The sequence below is a fragment of the Lepisosteus oculatus genome, chromosome 1 (genome assembly GCF_040954835.1).
Source record: "Lepisosteus oculatus isolate fLepOcu1 chromosome 1, fLepOcu1.hap2, whole genome shotgun sequence".
In the NCBI taxonomy this organism is placed as follows: Eukaryota; Metazoa; Chordata; class Actinopteri; order Semionotiformes; family Lepisosteidae; genus Lepisosteus; species Lepisosteus oculatus.
The window spans coordinates 29,796,684-29,813,539 of NC_090696.1; the positions used below are offsets into that span (position 1 = coordinate 29,796,684).

Consider the following 16,856-nt stretch of genomic DNA (forward strand, 5'->3'; position numbering starts at 1 on the left):
AAGGAAAATTAAAATCTTCTGACAATCCCACTAAGACAAAAAAAACTGGTACACAAACAATTCTCAGTACTATTAAATACAATCACAGCTTATAGTAATGATAAAATGTAAATGTCCCATTACATTCATTTTTTAACTTGGTTTCTACCAGTGGAACCTCTGAAAATACATGTAATATGAATTAGTTTCTCTTAATTTGCAAACTTCTCCATTAAATAAAAGCATTATTTTGCATCTTTATCAAGCAATCCTTGAAGAGTGCAAATTCACACAATCCATCTTATTTATACTGTAGTGAAAACGAGAATGAGAATTCTGATAAGTTTCCACTTACCATCATTGACTCTGTAGCACAGGTTGCATTTCCACCTCCTTTGGTCAAGGAAGGTCACAAAAGGGTTAATGTATGTGCGACAAGATCGACACCTCACAATCGTGTTGGAGGTTATGACTGGTAATTGCTACAGAACAATAACAAAACAGAGATTAAGGGTCATTAGTTCTGGAGTCATGAAAAAGTTAAAAACAAGACAAATTAAAATAGGTTTGGCAAATAAAAACATCTATCCCAAGCACACAGTATAACAATTCCATCAACCAGGGGTCATCCAATATGGACACAAATTTCAGTAGTTTCTTCCAAGTTCTGGAGGAGAATGATTTGGTTAATGGATTACAAAGCTGCATGTTCCATTTCTGAAAGCAATGTCTGGACAGGTGCAAACCTGTTTGGAATCATACAAATTCTATAAATTCTATAAAGAAATGTTCCGGCATGGGTCTGATATCAACAACAGAAGGATTTACACCCAGTAAGAGACATAGAGAGGCACAGCAATGTAATCTCTACTGTCAGCAGCTTGCGATTTATCTTTCACAGACCCCCAAAGCTGAACAAGCATGATTAATATCAAAAAACAAGATTACATTTATTATAGGAGGCTATTATAAATGTCTCATTATGGTATTAAATCCTTTTTTTTGTCTTGTTGGTCTTTCAATAACACCATCTTTTTAATTGGTGTGAATACAAGAGGAAACAAAATCTAAAATCACTGAAAATACTAAAGGAGCAGAAAAACTGAAAGATTAGTCACCGTTAGATCTCTAAAGGGATGAAGAAGCAATCCCAGAGGCAGTTTGGCTTTGTTTAACAGCGCTTGGGTCTGAGGGATGTTTGTCAGTGTACATCTGAAGGTACTGAAAAAAAAGATAAAAAAAGAGGGCCACTAAATTTAATTTCTAAGGAAAGCTAAAATATTCTACATTTAAAATGTAATAATGCACACAAAAATTACAAGATGAATTTGGTTCTTGCTGCCCTCATAGACAAATTACATACATCCATTTGAAGAATATTTGGCCTTTAGTTTGTGATGTCTTCCTAAATTTCAAGCTAACTTTTCAGCATACAGATCTAGCAAAGAGAAAAAACAGAAACATTAAGATAGGGTTTCTTAAAAAGATATATATATATATTCCTAACATTTACTGAAAGGACATTAGGAATACTATATTAATGCAATATCAGATGTGTACCGATTTCAGTATACATGAATGGTCTGATGGTCTCTTGGCAGTTTTTCTTCACAATAAACTGGCAGTTGAATAAACCATGGTCCACTGAAGTTCAGCTACACCAGTGGGACATCTGCAGCAGCAGTTTTACACTAGTTTATAACAAATAGCTGAAGAAAATTATAATTAAAAAAATAGCCAGGAAAGGGACTTTAATACAAATGAAGGTAGAAGAAATTCTGCAATGTGTTATATCAAGAGAGTTTATACAATTAATCTCTGTAAGGCAAAAGGGATATGAAGATACTGTACTGCGTATCATAAATCTGACTGGATCTAGGCTAAATATCTTAAAAAACACATTGTTGTAAACAACACAGGCTAGCTCTTACCTGTGTTGTTCACTTACTTTGCACTGCAGTTTTTTTTCTTCAAGTCTGCACTGAGGTTTGGCAAAGGAGCTTGTACAGGTCCACTGGGCAGAACATTCCTCTCCTGCAGCAGGTTCACCGGCCTCAGCCCTTCCAGCTGCTGTTCTGGCAGACTCAGCCCCCCAAGAGCTGCTGAAAGCTGGTTCATTGTGGGACATGGCTGCAAGATACCAATATAAGAGTATGTGGGCTTGTATGTACAGAGGCAGTCCATTTTCAACTCAGTTTTGCTAGAAACCTGTAATGCTGAAAAAAAAACAAATACCTAAAATACATAAATAAAAACCAGGAGAACTCTTTTGTTAATTCTGATTCACATCTACATATGTTAAAGATATATGCTTTGGATTATTTCAAATATACATCTTTTACAATATACATGAAATCTTTTATTTTACCAGGTATTTCTGCTATCAATGGGACATTTGTGGACTAATATACCATACACATATAGGTACGGGGACCTTTCCACATTCCATAAGTCTTCTCCTCAGACAAACTGAGGTATTGACTTGGTCAATAAAGAACCCCAGTACGCTGACTAAATTGCACCCTGAGCTTGCACACACTGTTCTACCTAACTCCCTCCCCCATCAATGAAGTAATTTCTCCACTGTGTCTTACTGGCATGTCACCCAGCTGGATGCTGCACTTCAGTAGTGGATGAAGTGTGTGCCTTCTGTATGTTAAGGACCTTGGGATCCTACTTTTCATCCAATAATAAATGCAATTATTTTATAAATAAAGTAAAATAATTGAAATATTGAAGCAAAAGCCTCAAAACCGGTTTTAGACTACAGAACAAAGTTTTACAGTACAAGACAAAGACAAAGAGATGCTCTACCTGTGAAAACTGCTGGTATCCAGGTGGACACAAGCCAGTTGTCTGAGAGGGAATGGAGTCTGATCTGGACATTGGGCTCTGCTGGTAGCCTGGCTGTAGTGTGGGATAGCCATAGCCAAAGGGCTTAGCAGCCTTGGAAGCATGGGAAACAGGTGGGTTGTGGGCTGACATAGAAGACGAGTCTATAAAGGGACAGAATAATCATTGGAACCATTTCAGCAATAGATGATACTGCCATGGGCAAGTGCTGAACAGCTCTATTTCATTATGGGATACAGTACCAGCTACTATGCCACATTTGGTCAAGAAAAAAAAACAGTCAATAGAAGCCAAAGCAGTAAGTAGAAATGTATAAGTAATAATATTAATAAATAATGTAAAACTGGCATGTAAAAGATAGTCGATGATGTTCTGCGACATCCTCTCAATCATGTTTATACAGTAATTTATACAGTATGCTGAAATCAAATGTTAAAAAAATCTCCCACTATGGCATCTTATTTTTGTATCTATTATCATGTTTTTAATGGAACTGATGAATAACATTGTGGAAACTGACAAAATCAGAAACTTTAAAGGAACAGGCTTGCCCCTGGCTACCTCTAAATGGTAAGCCCACATTTACTGCACAGTAGATCAAAAGTTTTTGTAATCTACTGCATATAACCTTTTAAATAATGTTAAACATGTTTTGTAATTGTGATTACATGTGCTTAAGAAGAATACCTGGGTAGCTCCCCCCTTCCAAGGCCTCATAGTTATTTGGAACTGGAGATGCGCTGCTGGTGGTTGAGGAGCTGTCTGCACCTGAGATGGAAAATGACAACATGCTGGAGAAGCCAGACACACTGCTTTCACCAATCAATCACCAGGCTGTGTGCCTACCAGAGCAACAACCTAAAAGGCATGAGGTACTGCAGAACTACTCAAAATAAACAAAGCAATAAGAACAGAAAGAAAAGCTACAAACAAGCTTATTCATAGGGTGAATTATGAGCCTGGCAAATTGAAAAAGACAAAGCCTAGTAATCCTATTACCTTGCTAAATTATCCATCTCTTTACAAAGCATACTAAAGGAATCATACACAGTAAACGAGTGAAGGCTCCATGTTGGCAAGGATCCCGGAGAGAGGTAAAAACTAGCTCTTGCTTTCCCAATGTGTAAAGTTGTAAATATTACCCAATGTTTGATATAACTATGCTATGGTAACTACAACACAGAGCATGTACAGTACAAACAAATTTCCAGGCCAAGATCTATTGTCCTCAGTTAACTCTATTACCTTCGTGCGTAATAAAAAGCATAAACTAGTCAGAAACTGCCCAAAGACAAAAGATTTATCTTCTTTGAAAATGCCAAAGAAATAAACTTGTTTTACTAACATAATCAATAACAGAATCAGCACCTCTGAGTTTATTTATCCACAGAGGACTCAGAAGACTTTGGACAAAGACCATCATTGAAGCTTTAATTTTTATTTCAATGTGTAATTATTTTAACACAGTCATGTATCCAGCTGTGTACCACTGGGATCACAGTTGAAACCGATGTTTTTCGGGTGAAGCAGCACTCGGTAGTCTAAGGGTCAGGGGGGTTGGTTGGGGAGGCAGCACTGTGCTTTGCAGTAGCAAGGAAAATCCAAGGGGTTTGGACAGGAACTGGGGAAATTCAACCCAGTGTAAACCAATGCAAAGTATAACATGCAGACAACATTAATTCACCAAGGTAATTTTGATAATCATCAACAAATAAATTCAACAGGGAAGAAAATTTAAAAGACAACACGAAAAAAAAACATTTAAAATAGGGGAAGGGTATGTTAAAGCTGAAGCAGAAAGATTCCAGTGAAAGCAACCAGAAAAGATTGACCACTTTGATGGGTAGTAAATTCTAGGATTTCAGAATACTTCTCAAAGCTCTCCTGGATTTTCCCAGAAGCAGCCTGCTAATGTGTGGCAATAAAACCATCAGCCTGTGAATTCTTCTCCAGCTTGTCATTCCCCGCACTGCCGACACAGAATCCAGAGTATTCGTCGCAATTTAAACAGGACCAAGTTGAGCTGCGGACGGTTGGTAGTAGATACTTGGGCAGGCAGCAGGGAGAGACTACCTCACTAGCTAGATTCGTCTCATGATCCTAGTCTGTTGCGCTGCTAATTTGAAAGCTGCAGTTAACAACCTTCAGCTCGGTTTCATCCTGCTCGGCTCTTCTTCCATGCAATTCCATCAGCCAGACCGAATCTCAAATGAATTAGCAGATGTTGAGCGCCTATTATATATATGACCTTAAGCAAGCAGAGAAAAATTCTATCTCATAAGAAGATGACAAAGAATGAAAAAAATCTCCTGTTAATTAACGCATAAGGCTCATATAAGAAAAAAGGCTGCGCATCACATTCTGGAATTGTCTGTTTGAAAGCAATCTAATGAAAATTGTTTGCTCTGAAGAACACAGTTCATTAGAAGGAGCTGTTAAATACATAAAGATCATCACAACTAATTATAATAAATATCTACAGACAACTTAGGCTAAATGTTATTATAGAGCTACGTATACATCCATTATCAGAAAGCTGCTTGTTCCTGGAAGGATTGTGGTAATCCAAAGCCTGTCCACAGGACTACAGCCTAAACAAGTAGCCAGTCCACATCAGGGCACACTTACAGGGACAATTCACAAAAACCAATGAGCATAGCCATCACGTCTTTGGAAACTGGGTTGAAAAACTAGAACACCTTGAAAAATGTCACATAAAAACATGTAGAAAAAGCCAGCTGCACCTCAGTCTATAAACAAACCCAGTTAGCAAGAGTTTTGAGGCATCAGTGCTAACTGTTAGTAAATAAACTGAATACAACTTTTTTCTTCAAATCTGTTGGATACCAACCTAGTTACTAAAAGCACTTAAGAGTGGCCTGAATCTACAGATTGTGTTGTGAATGCCACTGTGATTCTGGTCAGAGGCAAGCCTTAACTGACCTGTGTTTTTAACAGGAGGACTCCAAACAGCTAGAAGACTAGTGTTAAAAGGGCTGGAAAACTTTTAAAATAAGTGACCCACCCCTCAACCCTGAAATGGAAGAACTGATTAGAAACTGGATGGATGCTTTCCCCCCCAATCAACAATCTTATTTAGAATATGTACAATAATTTAAAAAATAAGAGCTGTATTCAAATAAGTAGTGTTTAATAATGTATTTCTTGCCTGATGCTTAATTATTTTTCCATTTTCATCAACGTACATTTAGATTAAAGTGTCCCTGTGTAAACAGCTCTAAAAGTATACTTTACAATTGTTATTGTTACCGGGGATCACTCATACAATATTAAGCAAGTTGTGAGGTTTTTTTGTATATCTGCAATCCCCATCCATCCCTCTACCAGTCACTGGGGAGCTGGAGCCTACTGTGGAAAGAAGTAGGCCTGGGCCCATTTTTCCAAAAGCCAATTAACCTACTAGTATGTTTCTGGATTGTGGGGGGAAAACAGAGCATCCAGAGAAAACCCAGGGGAACATGGGGAGAACAAACTCCAGTGCTGCAAGGCTGCAATTCTAACTATTATGCCCCTGTGCAATCCCCACTAGTATATATTCAACTTCAACAGACTTTAAAATATTTCTGTACATCTATAGATAGACTTTGATTGAATTCAATGATGTGCTCTGAACATCTCCAGGAATCCACACAGTTCTATACAGTCCCTTTGTAGACTAGCCAGACATCTTGTTTTTTCAATTTCTCATCATGTCTCATCTTACTGTACACCAATTAGGGTGGTGTCTTCTCTTGACAAATTAATTTCAGCAGTTACATTTATGTCAGCTCATCTGATCGTACTATGTAAATCAAAGTACAAGGGTTTTGTTCATATGGAGTAAAGCAAACAAATATACAGTATCTACAAAGTTCAACTGCAATAATGCAACTCTTAGGTGCTTCATATGTGCTAAGAATGATGGGACAGTTAATTAAAGTTATGTACATCTTTAGATAACTGACTTCTTTGCACATGCTCCCAATACCTTCTACAATACAAGGGACATTTGTGTACTTTACAAACTCATGTAGCTGGTGAATGCAAAAAGGCACAGAGATAAAGTTTAGCCCAAACAAAAGGATCAAAGGATTGTACTGTGTAGGTCTGCAATGTGATTTTAAAAGGTGAGGAAAACGAATGGAAATGTAACACATAATACGAGGTGGGCAAGGGACAGGGAAGGGGATGGAGGTGTTTGAGTATGTTGAATAGGTGGAGGGATTAAAAGCTAGCAGACCTGCTTCCTCATCCTCCTCCTCCTCCTCATCATCATCAGAGCTCGATGACAAGGGCGCTGCAGCAGAGCTAACTTGACTATTACCAACATATCCGTAGTGCATGCCTGTGGAGTGGAGAGCACAAACAACTGTCAGCAAAGAGAAAGAATGCCCCAAAGTCAAAGAACAGAGCACTCAGGACTGTCCTTGAACTTGCTTATTGTCACTTGGCAGTGATCAGATCATTACTTGGTGATGTACTTTAGCTTAGGATAACAAGCAAATATGTGTTAGTGCCTACTGTAATTATAACAAATATTTTCTGTATTACTGCACCTGAGTTAGAACATTCTTGTTACAGTTTAAAGGGCAAAATTACCATGTGTTTTTATTTTTCACATGCTTATGTGTTGGATTTTTTGTGACGTATCTCAACCTGTCAAACAGAGGAATCAGGAACCAGGATCTTTGTTCTGCACTACCACTGTGCTGGGTTATCAACTACCACAGAAAATACTTTCCTTATTGGCCACACGAAAACGAATGCACACAGCTGAAGTCCCTGTTGAAGAATGCATCTGTAATGCGTAAAGAATTTAGCTGGAATAGCTCATCCAGCCATGCAACATGAAAATCGTAATTCCCAGGTCCATAAATCTTTGCTGTGGTCTGGCCCATAACTAGATATACCTAGTGATAAAGTACAAATGAGCTTGAGCCCTGTACAAGCATTACAGCACAATCAGGAACTGTACCAGGAAAGGTGTGAGAACTACAAATGTCCGGTTGCTAGTTTTGTCTACACAATGCGTGAGCACCTTGCCTTGCCACAAGAGCACATATCATGATGCGATTTCAATAAGCTGACATATGCCCTTCCTATCAAAGCTGAGTTTCTAATGACACAGTTTTGTTAAACTAATCTCAAATTTTCCAGATCCAATGTTCAAAGCACAAACATTCAATAAATCTAGAAACAGAATATAACCTCTTCTCTCAATACTAATGTGTGCCCTTCACATTTTTTCCAAAATGACCTATGTCCTAATGACCAATAAATAAGGCTGTAACAGTATAGGTTACTAACTTGAATTGTATTTGATCAGTATAGACAAATAAAATTGAAACGCATTTTTATGTTGAAAGGATTTCAGTCAAGGATGTTGTCTGGGAACCTTTGTCTGAACCAGAAGGGTCAATGAGTGGAATAAGCTGCAAAGACATCCTTTACCATGAAACAGTACACTGGCTGAACTGAACAACTAGTGACATTATCCTCCTCTCTGGATATTAAATATAAATAAGTTATATTTAATATCCAAGCTGCAGTTACTCTAAGATAATATGAATGAACCACAGCAAAGGTATAAAGCAACAATAATTTCTCTTTTAACCACAGCCATAATGTGTGTGCTGTTCCCCAAATATGTTTTTGGTATTTAGGCTTATATGTTACAGCTACCAAATAAAACAAAGCAAATGTGATTAAATGCCTTTTCTATCTGTAATGTAGCATCACCTATGCATCAGATAGTGGTAAAAGAAAAAAATGCTCTATTTACCAGGACAGTAGGGCAAAACAGCCCTCCTCACTAAATTCACTGCTCACAATCCAGAAGTAGATCACCATCAGAGATGTCAGTGAGATCTAACAAGTCATCTTGAAATATCAAGCAACATACACATATGTAGCACATATGCACTACAAAGACAATACAAAATCAGGTGTTAGCACTGAATTTACTGTAGCTAGTTAAGCAGTTAAAAGTTCCACACAACCTTATGTAAGCAGAAATGTATGTAACCCATTTGCACTTACAACTGCTATTATTACAATTAATACAGTACTATAATAATACAAAATCACACTATTACAATGTTATTACAGTAAAGAATAATACTGTAAGCATACTTAGAGGAGTTATTTTATGGCACTTTTACATCACTATTGCTTTTCAACCATTACTAGGGTAACACTGCAAACACAGTGGTACTTATCATAGACAAGACTGAGGCCACATGCAACTTTTTATGTAAAACTAAAATTATGTAAATTTGGAGTTATGTAAATTGGGAAATATCAGTATAAGTCTAAGTAACAATACAAAGTTAAAATTATTAGCCTACAGCAAGTTTAGTCAGTTTCACTATATGAAAGGCAGGATGCTCATAAAACTCAATTGAATTCAGCTTGTAACCTAATATTTGCAAATCTCCCTATTCAATATGACTGCTGAATATAGAGATACGGAGCTTGGGATCTGTACATAGGACCTTAGGGGCATTCTTCAGGTATTGGTTAATAAGTTTAAACAAGTCAAAGAACTAAGCCTAAACTGTGAAAAGCCATTAAGATCCACATGTTAAATGAGCTTTCAGTGGGGGTCTGCGTCAGCATTTGTGCTGCACAGGAACAAGTAGAGGTTAGCTCCACACTGACAAGTAGGAAGAGTAACAATTTTGGATGCTGAGCCTTCTTCTGGTGCATATTACATCAGCTGTGCAAATTCTAACTGACTGACCCTCCCCCCCTACGAACATTCAATGCACTATGGAATAAAACAAAAACTAAAGAAATAAAAAATATAAAGATAGACATCCAGGACAGCTGTCTTAATAAAGATTTGCATTAGGAAATGACATGTCACTTCTTCTTCAGCTCCTTTAGCACTTCCACATACCAGGGCTGGGTGACTCTGTGTATCAACTACAGTGCACCTGAGGTCAAAGGTCAACATGGTGAGTTTATCAGATGAAACAAACTTCCTGTATCTGACCACAGGTCATTCATTCTTCTAATTTGAGTATAACTTTGTATTGCATGTCACAACTAGGGAAAAACTCTAATGAGCCAAGGCTTCCTGCAGACTTGCCTTTCTTACTTGGTTGGTGGGCTGGAGAAGAGCCCATGGGTGTAGAGGGTGTCCCAGAGCCTGGCCTGTCTGTGGCCGGGCTGTCAGTATTGGGATGGGTTCTTCCAAATGCATGGATTCCTGCCGGATGATGGCTTTGGTCATTCTGCTGTGCAACAGGAGGAACTGGTGCTAAAGAAGTACCGTAACAAAGGTGAGTGTTCAAAGTAAAACAAACAGCTTCTATTTGTCAATACACAGTAACTAAGCGTGTCAATGGTGCTAAAAAGGGTAAGTGTCTAAAGATTAGTTACAAATTAGCAAGTGACTAACAGTGGTATTTTACACTTATTAGGTTATTAACAGTGTTAATTATGTGATAAGGGAGAGTGAAACCTTGAAGACAGACCTCCAGGACATTGCCTTAATATTACTGCTGTCAGTTAATTCCAATATTTTCCACTCTGTTTTCCATTAAGTTTCCAGTACAGAAATTTAGTTTTCAATATTCTAAGATTTACAAGACACAACGGAATGCTGTATCTGACTGGCACCTTAAAACTAAAGCAAAAACTCCGAAGTTACGCTGCAAAGACAATAATTTTACAAATGTGGCGGATGACTATCGGGCAGCAAAAAGTACATTTATTCTGTTGCAACACAAACTGAATTTTACCTGCATTTGCCTGGCCATTGACAGCGGATTTGGTGGCAGGAAATGTGGCGCTGTAGCCAGCAGATACAGATCCAACAGGGACAGGGGAAGCATTGTTTCTCAAAGGGCCCTGTTGCGTAGATATCTGGGGGGCAGCCTGCATGCTGTGAGAAGGTGGGGCATTGGGCTGGCAAGAAGAGGAGTGTATTGTGCCATACTGACTGCTCCCTGGTGCAGCAGGATACGAGACACTAGGGTACGAGGTGGCATTTGCAGTGTTGGGCACAGTCACCACCCCTGATTGTGGTGGAAGTCCCTGAGATGAGGTGGTATATGGTCTGTAGTATGAGGTTGGGTAAACGGCAGGCTGGTAGTAAGGAGCGGGATTCATGGAGGCAGAAGAGGAAATGGAGGCATGAGGAGAGGCAGAAGGAGGAGGCCTGGCACCGCTGTAGGGTTGAGGAGGACCCTGAGGCACTCCATATACAGATGTTTGCTGGCCTGGGGTGGCAGTGGGCTGCAGAGGTTGCTGGTGGCTGTTGTGGTAATAGTTAGTGCCGTACTGATTGGTCATCGCTGGGGCTTTGTTGGGAATCTGGACGTAGTGTCCCGGGACGGAGGTATAGTTCTGCTGAGGCACACTATAACCAGTCGTCGGTGGAAGCATTGAAGAGTAAGTCTGGGCTGGTCCTGAGGAGAAAAAAAAAGGAGGTAATCCAAGTTTTCAGGGATTCGTTGAAAATAAAAGATTTATCTGTTATTAAAAATGTCTATTTTGTATATGTAATGGTATACTGTAATTATTAAAAGTCACTTAAAAACTTAAAGCAATAAACACACTATTTTCTGGAAGGGGGTGATGAAGAAGAGAGGCAAAGTGAAAATATGCAGAAAAGGAAAAAAATACTCTAAACCTCATTTGCCTTCCATAAACTCAACTTGTATTTCATTACTGCTATCTCAATCATTATGATCTCAATGATGAAACCCCTGGAAACTAGAACAGAAAAGACAGGGTTATACCATACCCTTTTAAAGCAGCCTTAGGAAAACAACATAAGAAAGGTTATAGGCCAGTTAGCCCATCTGGTCTGCTTGGCTACTAATACTTTATTGATCCAAGGACCCCATCTAGATGTTTCTTGAAAGATGTCAGAGAAACAGCTTCAATCATTTATTTGGTTCCTTGTTCCATACTACCACAAATCCTAACTTATTTAATTAACCAAATTAAGTAAAACAACTATAAATCAGGATTAGTCATATGAAATGAGCCATATGTACTACTTTACATAAAATGATCAAATTTGGAAGTAAATGCAAAAACATGACACAAATCCTTCTGCTGCATCATGAATAAGAAGACTCCTGTATCATTTGTCATACCATCACCGGATGATAAGTAACAAGATTAAGTACAGTACGTGTACACGTCGTGCCTCCCATCTCCATATTATAAAATACAATCTTGATCCTGCAATATAGATTAACAGAAAATCCCACACTTTTACTGTGAACTTCCACAGAGTGGTTCACAATAAAAAGTTTTTTTAATCCTATTTACTAATCAGTAGACAGAAAAAAACATCCTAGCTAGCTAATCACCATGTGATGAAAATAAGTGAGGCCTGGTAAAAAATAAAAACATGAATGCAAAAACTGACTCAGAAAATAGGCCCTGACATCTTTAGACTATCTAGCAAATCTGGCCATGAAGTACAATTTAAGCCTGCAATAACTGGGCCAAGTACAGAAAACTCCAAATGCAAGGGTAAGGAAATCCAATTTTGTAATAGTTATTTACCAAGATCTTTAAACATGTTACTGAACTCTGTGGCTTAAAAGCCACAATACTGGAGATCTTACAGAGTTTTGTTACTCTTTTCCTGCTCTACGCCTGGAGAGTTACAGTGTTATACTTTGGTTCAATAAAGTGAACAAGTAAGAGCTTGGGGAGAGAAAGAAAATCAGAACACTGACCCACCGGTACTGAACAAAAGCCATCACAGCTCAAAACCTTTTCATTATTAAGAAATAACAAGGTATGAAAACGTCGACATGGAGCTGCAACCATGCATACAAACTGGACTGAATAAACTACTGCACTTAATATGAAATACTAATTTCACATCAGTGTTTATAAAAATACATTTGTGAGAAAAAGTTTGTGAACCCCTTGGAATCATCTATATTCCTGCATTAATTGCAGTATCTAAAGTATCTCATCTTAATCAAAGTCATAATAATAAACACAATCTGATCAAACAAACAACACCCAAACAAACATTTTTTTCATGTCTATGTTGAGCACATTGTTAAAACATCCACTGTCTATGCTGGAAAAAGCATGAGAACCTCTAAGATAATGACCTCTATTAAAGGGGTAATTAGAGTCAGGAGTTCCAATCAATTAGATGACACTCAGGTGTGAGTTTGAGGTGCCCTGTCTTACAAACCCAAAAGTTTGAGACCATTCTAATTTCTAAGAATATCCAGATATTAGTACAGAGAATCTGAGAAAATTATCATCAAATATTCCTTTACAAATCCATGGGGTACGGCTGTTGTAATATTAAGGGTTGTTTACCACTGACGTTGTATATGGTATATGTTACATACTTATTTTCAATGACCCATTGAACATATGCTGTTTTTTCTAGTTTTTCTGATTCTACTGTAACTGTAGTCGGGAAGGAAGTCTAGTATTTATCATGTTTTTAATTCCATTACTACCATTAGACATGGTTTGAATTTTTTCCATCAATACACATTAGAATGTCTTGTCTCAGCAATGTTTTAAGCAAGTATTGAGGATTCTTTGAAGTTTTAGATGAAATAGCCAAGGGCAATTGAACATGCTAAACATGTTTCATAAAGTTGTGAATGTCAACTTTACTCATTGTAAAGAACAAAATGATATGCCTTTCAAGTACCTGTCATATTTTTAATTTTACATTGTCTTGCTAAGCAAATTTAACCTCCAATACCTTGTAGGAAAAAAAATAATTTAATGATCTAATAATTTAATGATCAAAAATCTGCATATTGTTAAATTGTTCTATTACACTGTGCAGTGTTATTTCAAGTTCTTTGGTTCCAGTAAAATAACAAAACATCAATTTTCATTACTTTATTTTGTATACAACTCAATATGCTTTACTAATCAGAAGAGTCTATGAGAGAGTCTCCATATATAAACATGCAAAATAGTTTGCGGTATACCGCTGTATGTTTTCCAGTGGTGGTACCCAACCCTATTAAATTGTCTTTTCCATCAATGGTAGGCATGACACATCTCCCAGTAGCATGCAGAATTATACCTAGATGATTCATCTGACATAATTTAATCCAAGGAAGTCAATAACAAAAAATGTGAAAATAGGCTGTTAAATGAAGATTGTAAAATATTAAAGGTAAAAAAGTGACAAACTCTGTTGAGAAAATGTGATAATAAATAATTTAAACAGTCCCCCTTTAAATGAACAAAGAGCATCTTTCCACATGGAAACCCCAGGGGGTCAGTGTCATAAATAAGATTATCAGTGAAGTATAGCAGCTCTGCAGCTCTAGCCTGCAATAAAGACTCCTAAAACTGTTAAAACTCATACAGTACATAACGCACTAGAATGAGAAACTCAGCCCTCACCACTCACTACCTGTGCAGAGTTAAATTAGAGATACCCTCCTTCAACGTCAAAATTAAACTATCAGGGAGCTTTATAAATGGAACACTTCATCCTAGTTCCTAAAAAATATTGAAAACCTGATTAAATTCCCTTGCAAGCACCATCATTCAGCACCTTACCATACAATTGCGTGTAGTACCACTAAGGACACAGCATCAAGACTGTCTTCAAAAAGTCTTAAATTGTATTACACAGGTTTTAGCAGAAGACATTTGCAGATGAGATGGAGAGGGAGGCATGTTTTTTTTTTCTCAGATTTGTTTAATGAAAACAACACGGTCCTTTCTACAACAAGTACTGCTTCCTTAGGAAAATGTAATAAAACATGTAGGGATGTTTTTATATGACTTAGCCTCTCAGTGCAGTAAATCTTTTAACACATTTTAAAACATGCTTGTTATTATGTTAATTTTATCAACATTACTTAGTAAACCAGTGCTGTGAGGAAAACATTAAATACATTCCCCACCCCCACTGCTATTATACATCATGTACTGTTTCTACACATTTGCCAGTTTTTAAGCACGTCTCAGATCAAGAATATATTTAGAACTTTTTTTAAAAGGTTATTTCCTAGCGATATGCCTTTATATTTTGATGTTTACAAATTAATAAAATACTTAGCTCACCAAGCACAAATAGAATATACAAGTCACTGATTTAATTAAACATATGAAAACGTTCAACCGGTCACAATCATTTAAAGTTAATACATTTGTTGTGCCAATGCACATAGAACACAATAATCCAGAGACAAACTACATCTCAGGTCAGGTCACTTAAAAAAACACTTCTTCATACTAAACATGAATAATATGCCAACATCATTTAACAGGTCATTGGAATCAGTTTTTATACAATAATTACGACTGTATCGTTGGAAACAAAATATTATATTTAACTGAAGCTGAGCTGCTAGGTCCTGCTCATAATTAACAAATAAATCCCCGGTGATGTGTAGTGCTGCGAAGCTTAATTATGTCATCGGGCTCACGGTTTTCATCAACAACTTTTGTCTTCCGACTTGAAAAATAATTCATGCCTTCTTTTCATACGGACGGTGTTTTGTTTTTTTAATCCCTGTACGAACAATAGACGTATTTTTGAATACATAAAAAGGCCCTTTATCTTCATGTCACACGCTAAATGCCGTTTCCTTACACATGCTACATTTCATGTAACATAAAAAATAAATATTAACCCATAAACCGTTATATAAGTCTAGAGCGGCACCGAACACAAACACACTTTACAACACATCTTTTCCTTAGGTGCTCAAAAGCCCACCACATCCCTATTTTCTTCAACCTGTTAAACGAAGGCCTCTTAATCTCCTCGGCCTAACTTACCATTCTGATACGGGGAAGCAGCTCCTCCATTCGGTGTCGGGTTTGAGCAGTAGCCGGCAGAAGAGTTCAGATTAGTGAACCCCGAAGCTGACATCTCTCAAGTCACGATTCAGTTTACGGAGAAATTAATACATAAGAGGAACACACTTGTCAGTAGAATCCACGAGCCAGGGCGTAGAGTTTTGAATTTCCCCTAACAGATAATAGTAATGACTGACTTTGAAGACCTGTCCTTACCGCTTTGTATTTGGGGTGAGATCAGATTTGTTTCTTATTGAGACGATTAACAAAGCTGAATGGAAAGCAGCGCCACCTGTCCATGCAACATAAAAAATACTCGAGGCAGTGAAGCATATGAGCTTCCTTCTCGCCTCTTGCACTCCACTCCTTCTGTTCGTGCTGACACGAAATTCTTCAACTGGTTCCAGAGTAACAATTCCAGGCATTTTCTGAGACTATGTTGAGAGCATGCTTCTTGCGTCTCGTTTTAAAAGTACTACGGGTCAATTTATGTACAAGTTACCAGGGAACTTTATCTTTGCCTTAACTTGACATTAAACACTAAAATAATAAACATGGTAGTACTTGTCTGGCCTATAAACATCTGGCAGTTTCCATCAGTTCTGAAAATCACACTTCTAGCCCTGAGTCTTGCCAATGCGTGTTTGTTTTTGTCATTAACAAACCACAGCAGAGCATATCTCTATGTGTATTTTAATGGGTGATGTATGGTGAAGGAAAAGGTAAAGGTTTATTCCATGCTGAAAAGAAAAGAACAGACACACTGTTCAGGCTGTGGAGCCTACTTCAGGTGTGTGGTGAAGAAAACAACAACAAGCCTTTTTGTTAATCAGAAATATAACAATTTGGATGGATTGACAACCAAAGTAATCAAGAATCAAGAAATCAAGATCTCGATCTGATCCAGACCTCTCCAATCTCTGGGTATGAATCCTAGAGAATACGGCAAGTAGACTGTCCTTGACCAATCACTGCAAAAGTGTGAACAGAGAAGAAAAGAACTGGATGATAATGCCACCTGAAAAGACCACCAGTCAAATTAAATATTTGATACTGCACTTAGCTACATAGACCTTTTCATGCAAACATAGCATGAAGTTAAAACAATATGGACATCTTTTGTTTCATATGATCCCTTAGGTTAAGACAACAAAACCATTGCTACAAATATGATCACATACAGTGCCCTCAAAACTTATTGGCACCTCTTGGTAAAGATGAGTAAAAAAGGCTATGAAAAA

The 16,856-nt window shown here is 37.6% G+C and overlaps 1 protein-coding gene across 4 annotated transcripts in view; it reads right to left on the minus strand.

Annotated features, from left to right (window-relative positions):
• Positions 1-15,984, minus strand: part of sec24b (SEC24 homolog B, COPII coat complex component) — a 28,269-nt gene extending 12,285 nt beyond the window's left edge. The window contains exons 1-9 of one of the 4 annotated variants that reach the window (XM_069189178.1): positions 15,595-15,984; positions 10,581-11,249; positions 9,935-10,096; positions 7,073-7,177; positions 3,520-3,600; positions 2,794-2,975; positions 1,928-2,109; positions 1,098-1,200; positions 335-461 (exon numbers count right to left, since the gene is read on the minus strand). In XM_069189178.1, coding sequence (XP_069045279.1) covers positions 335-461; positions 1,098-1,200; positions 1,928-2,109; positions 2,794-2,975; positions 3,520-3,600; positions 7,073-7,177; positions 9,935-10,096; positions 10,581-11,249; positions 15,595-15,688 — 1,705 coding nt within the window. In that variant the 5' untranslated portion in view covers positions 15,689-15,984. Of the gene's footprint in view, positions 1-334; positions 462-1,097; positions 1,201-1,927; positions 2,110-2,793; positions 2,976-3,519; positions 3,601-7,072; positions 7,178-9,925; positions 10,097-10,580; positions 11,250-15,594 lie in introns of all 4 variants that reach the window. The other 3 variants (XM_069189177.1, XM_069189187.1, XM_069189180.1) reach the window with 3 other exon arrangements.
• Between the last annotated feature and the right edge of the window lie 872 nt (positions 15,985-16,856).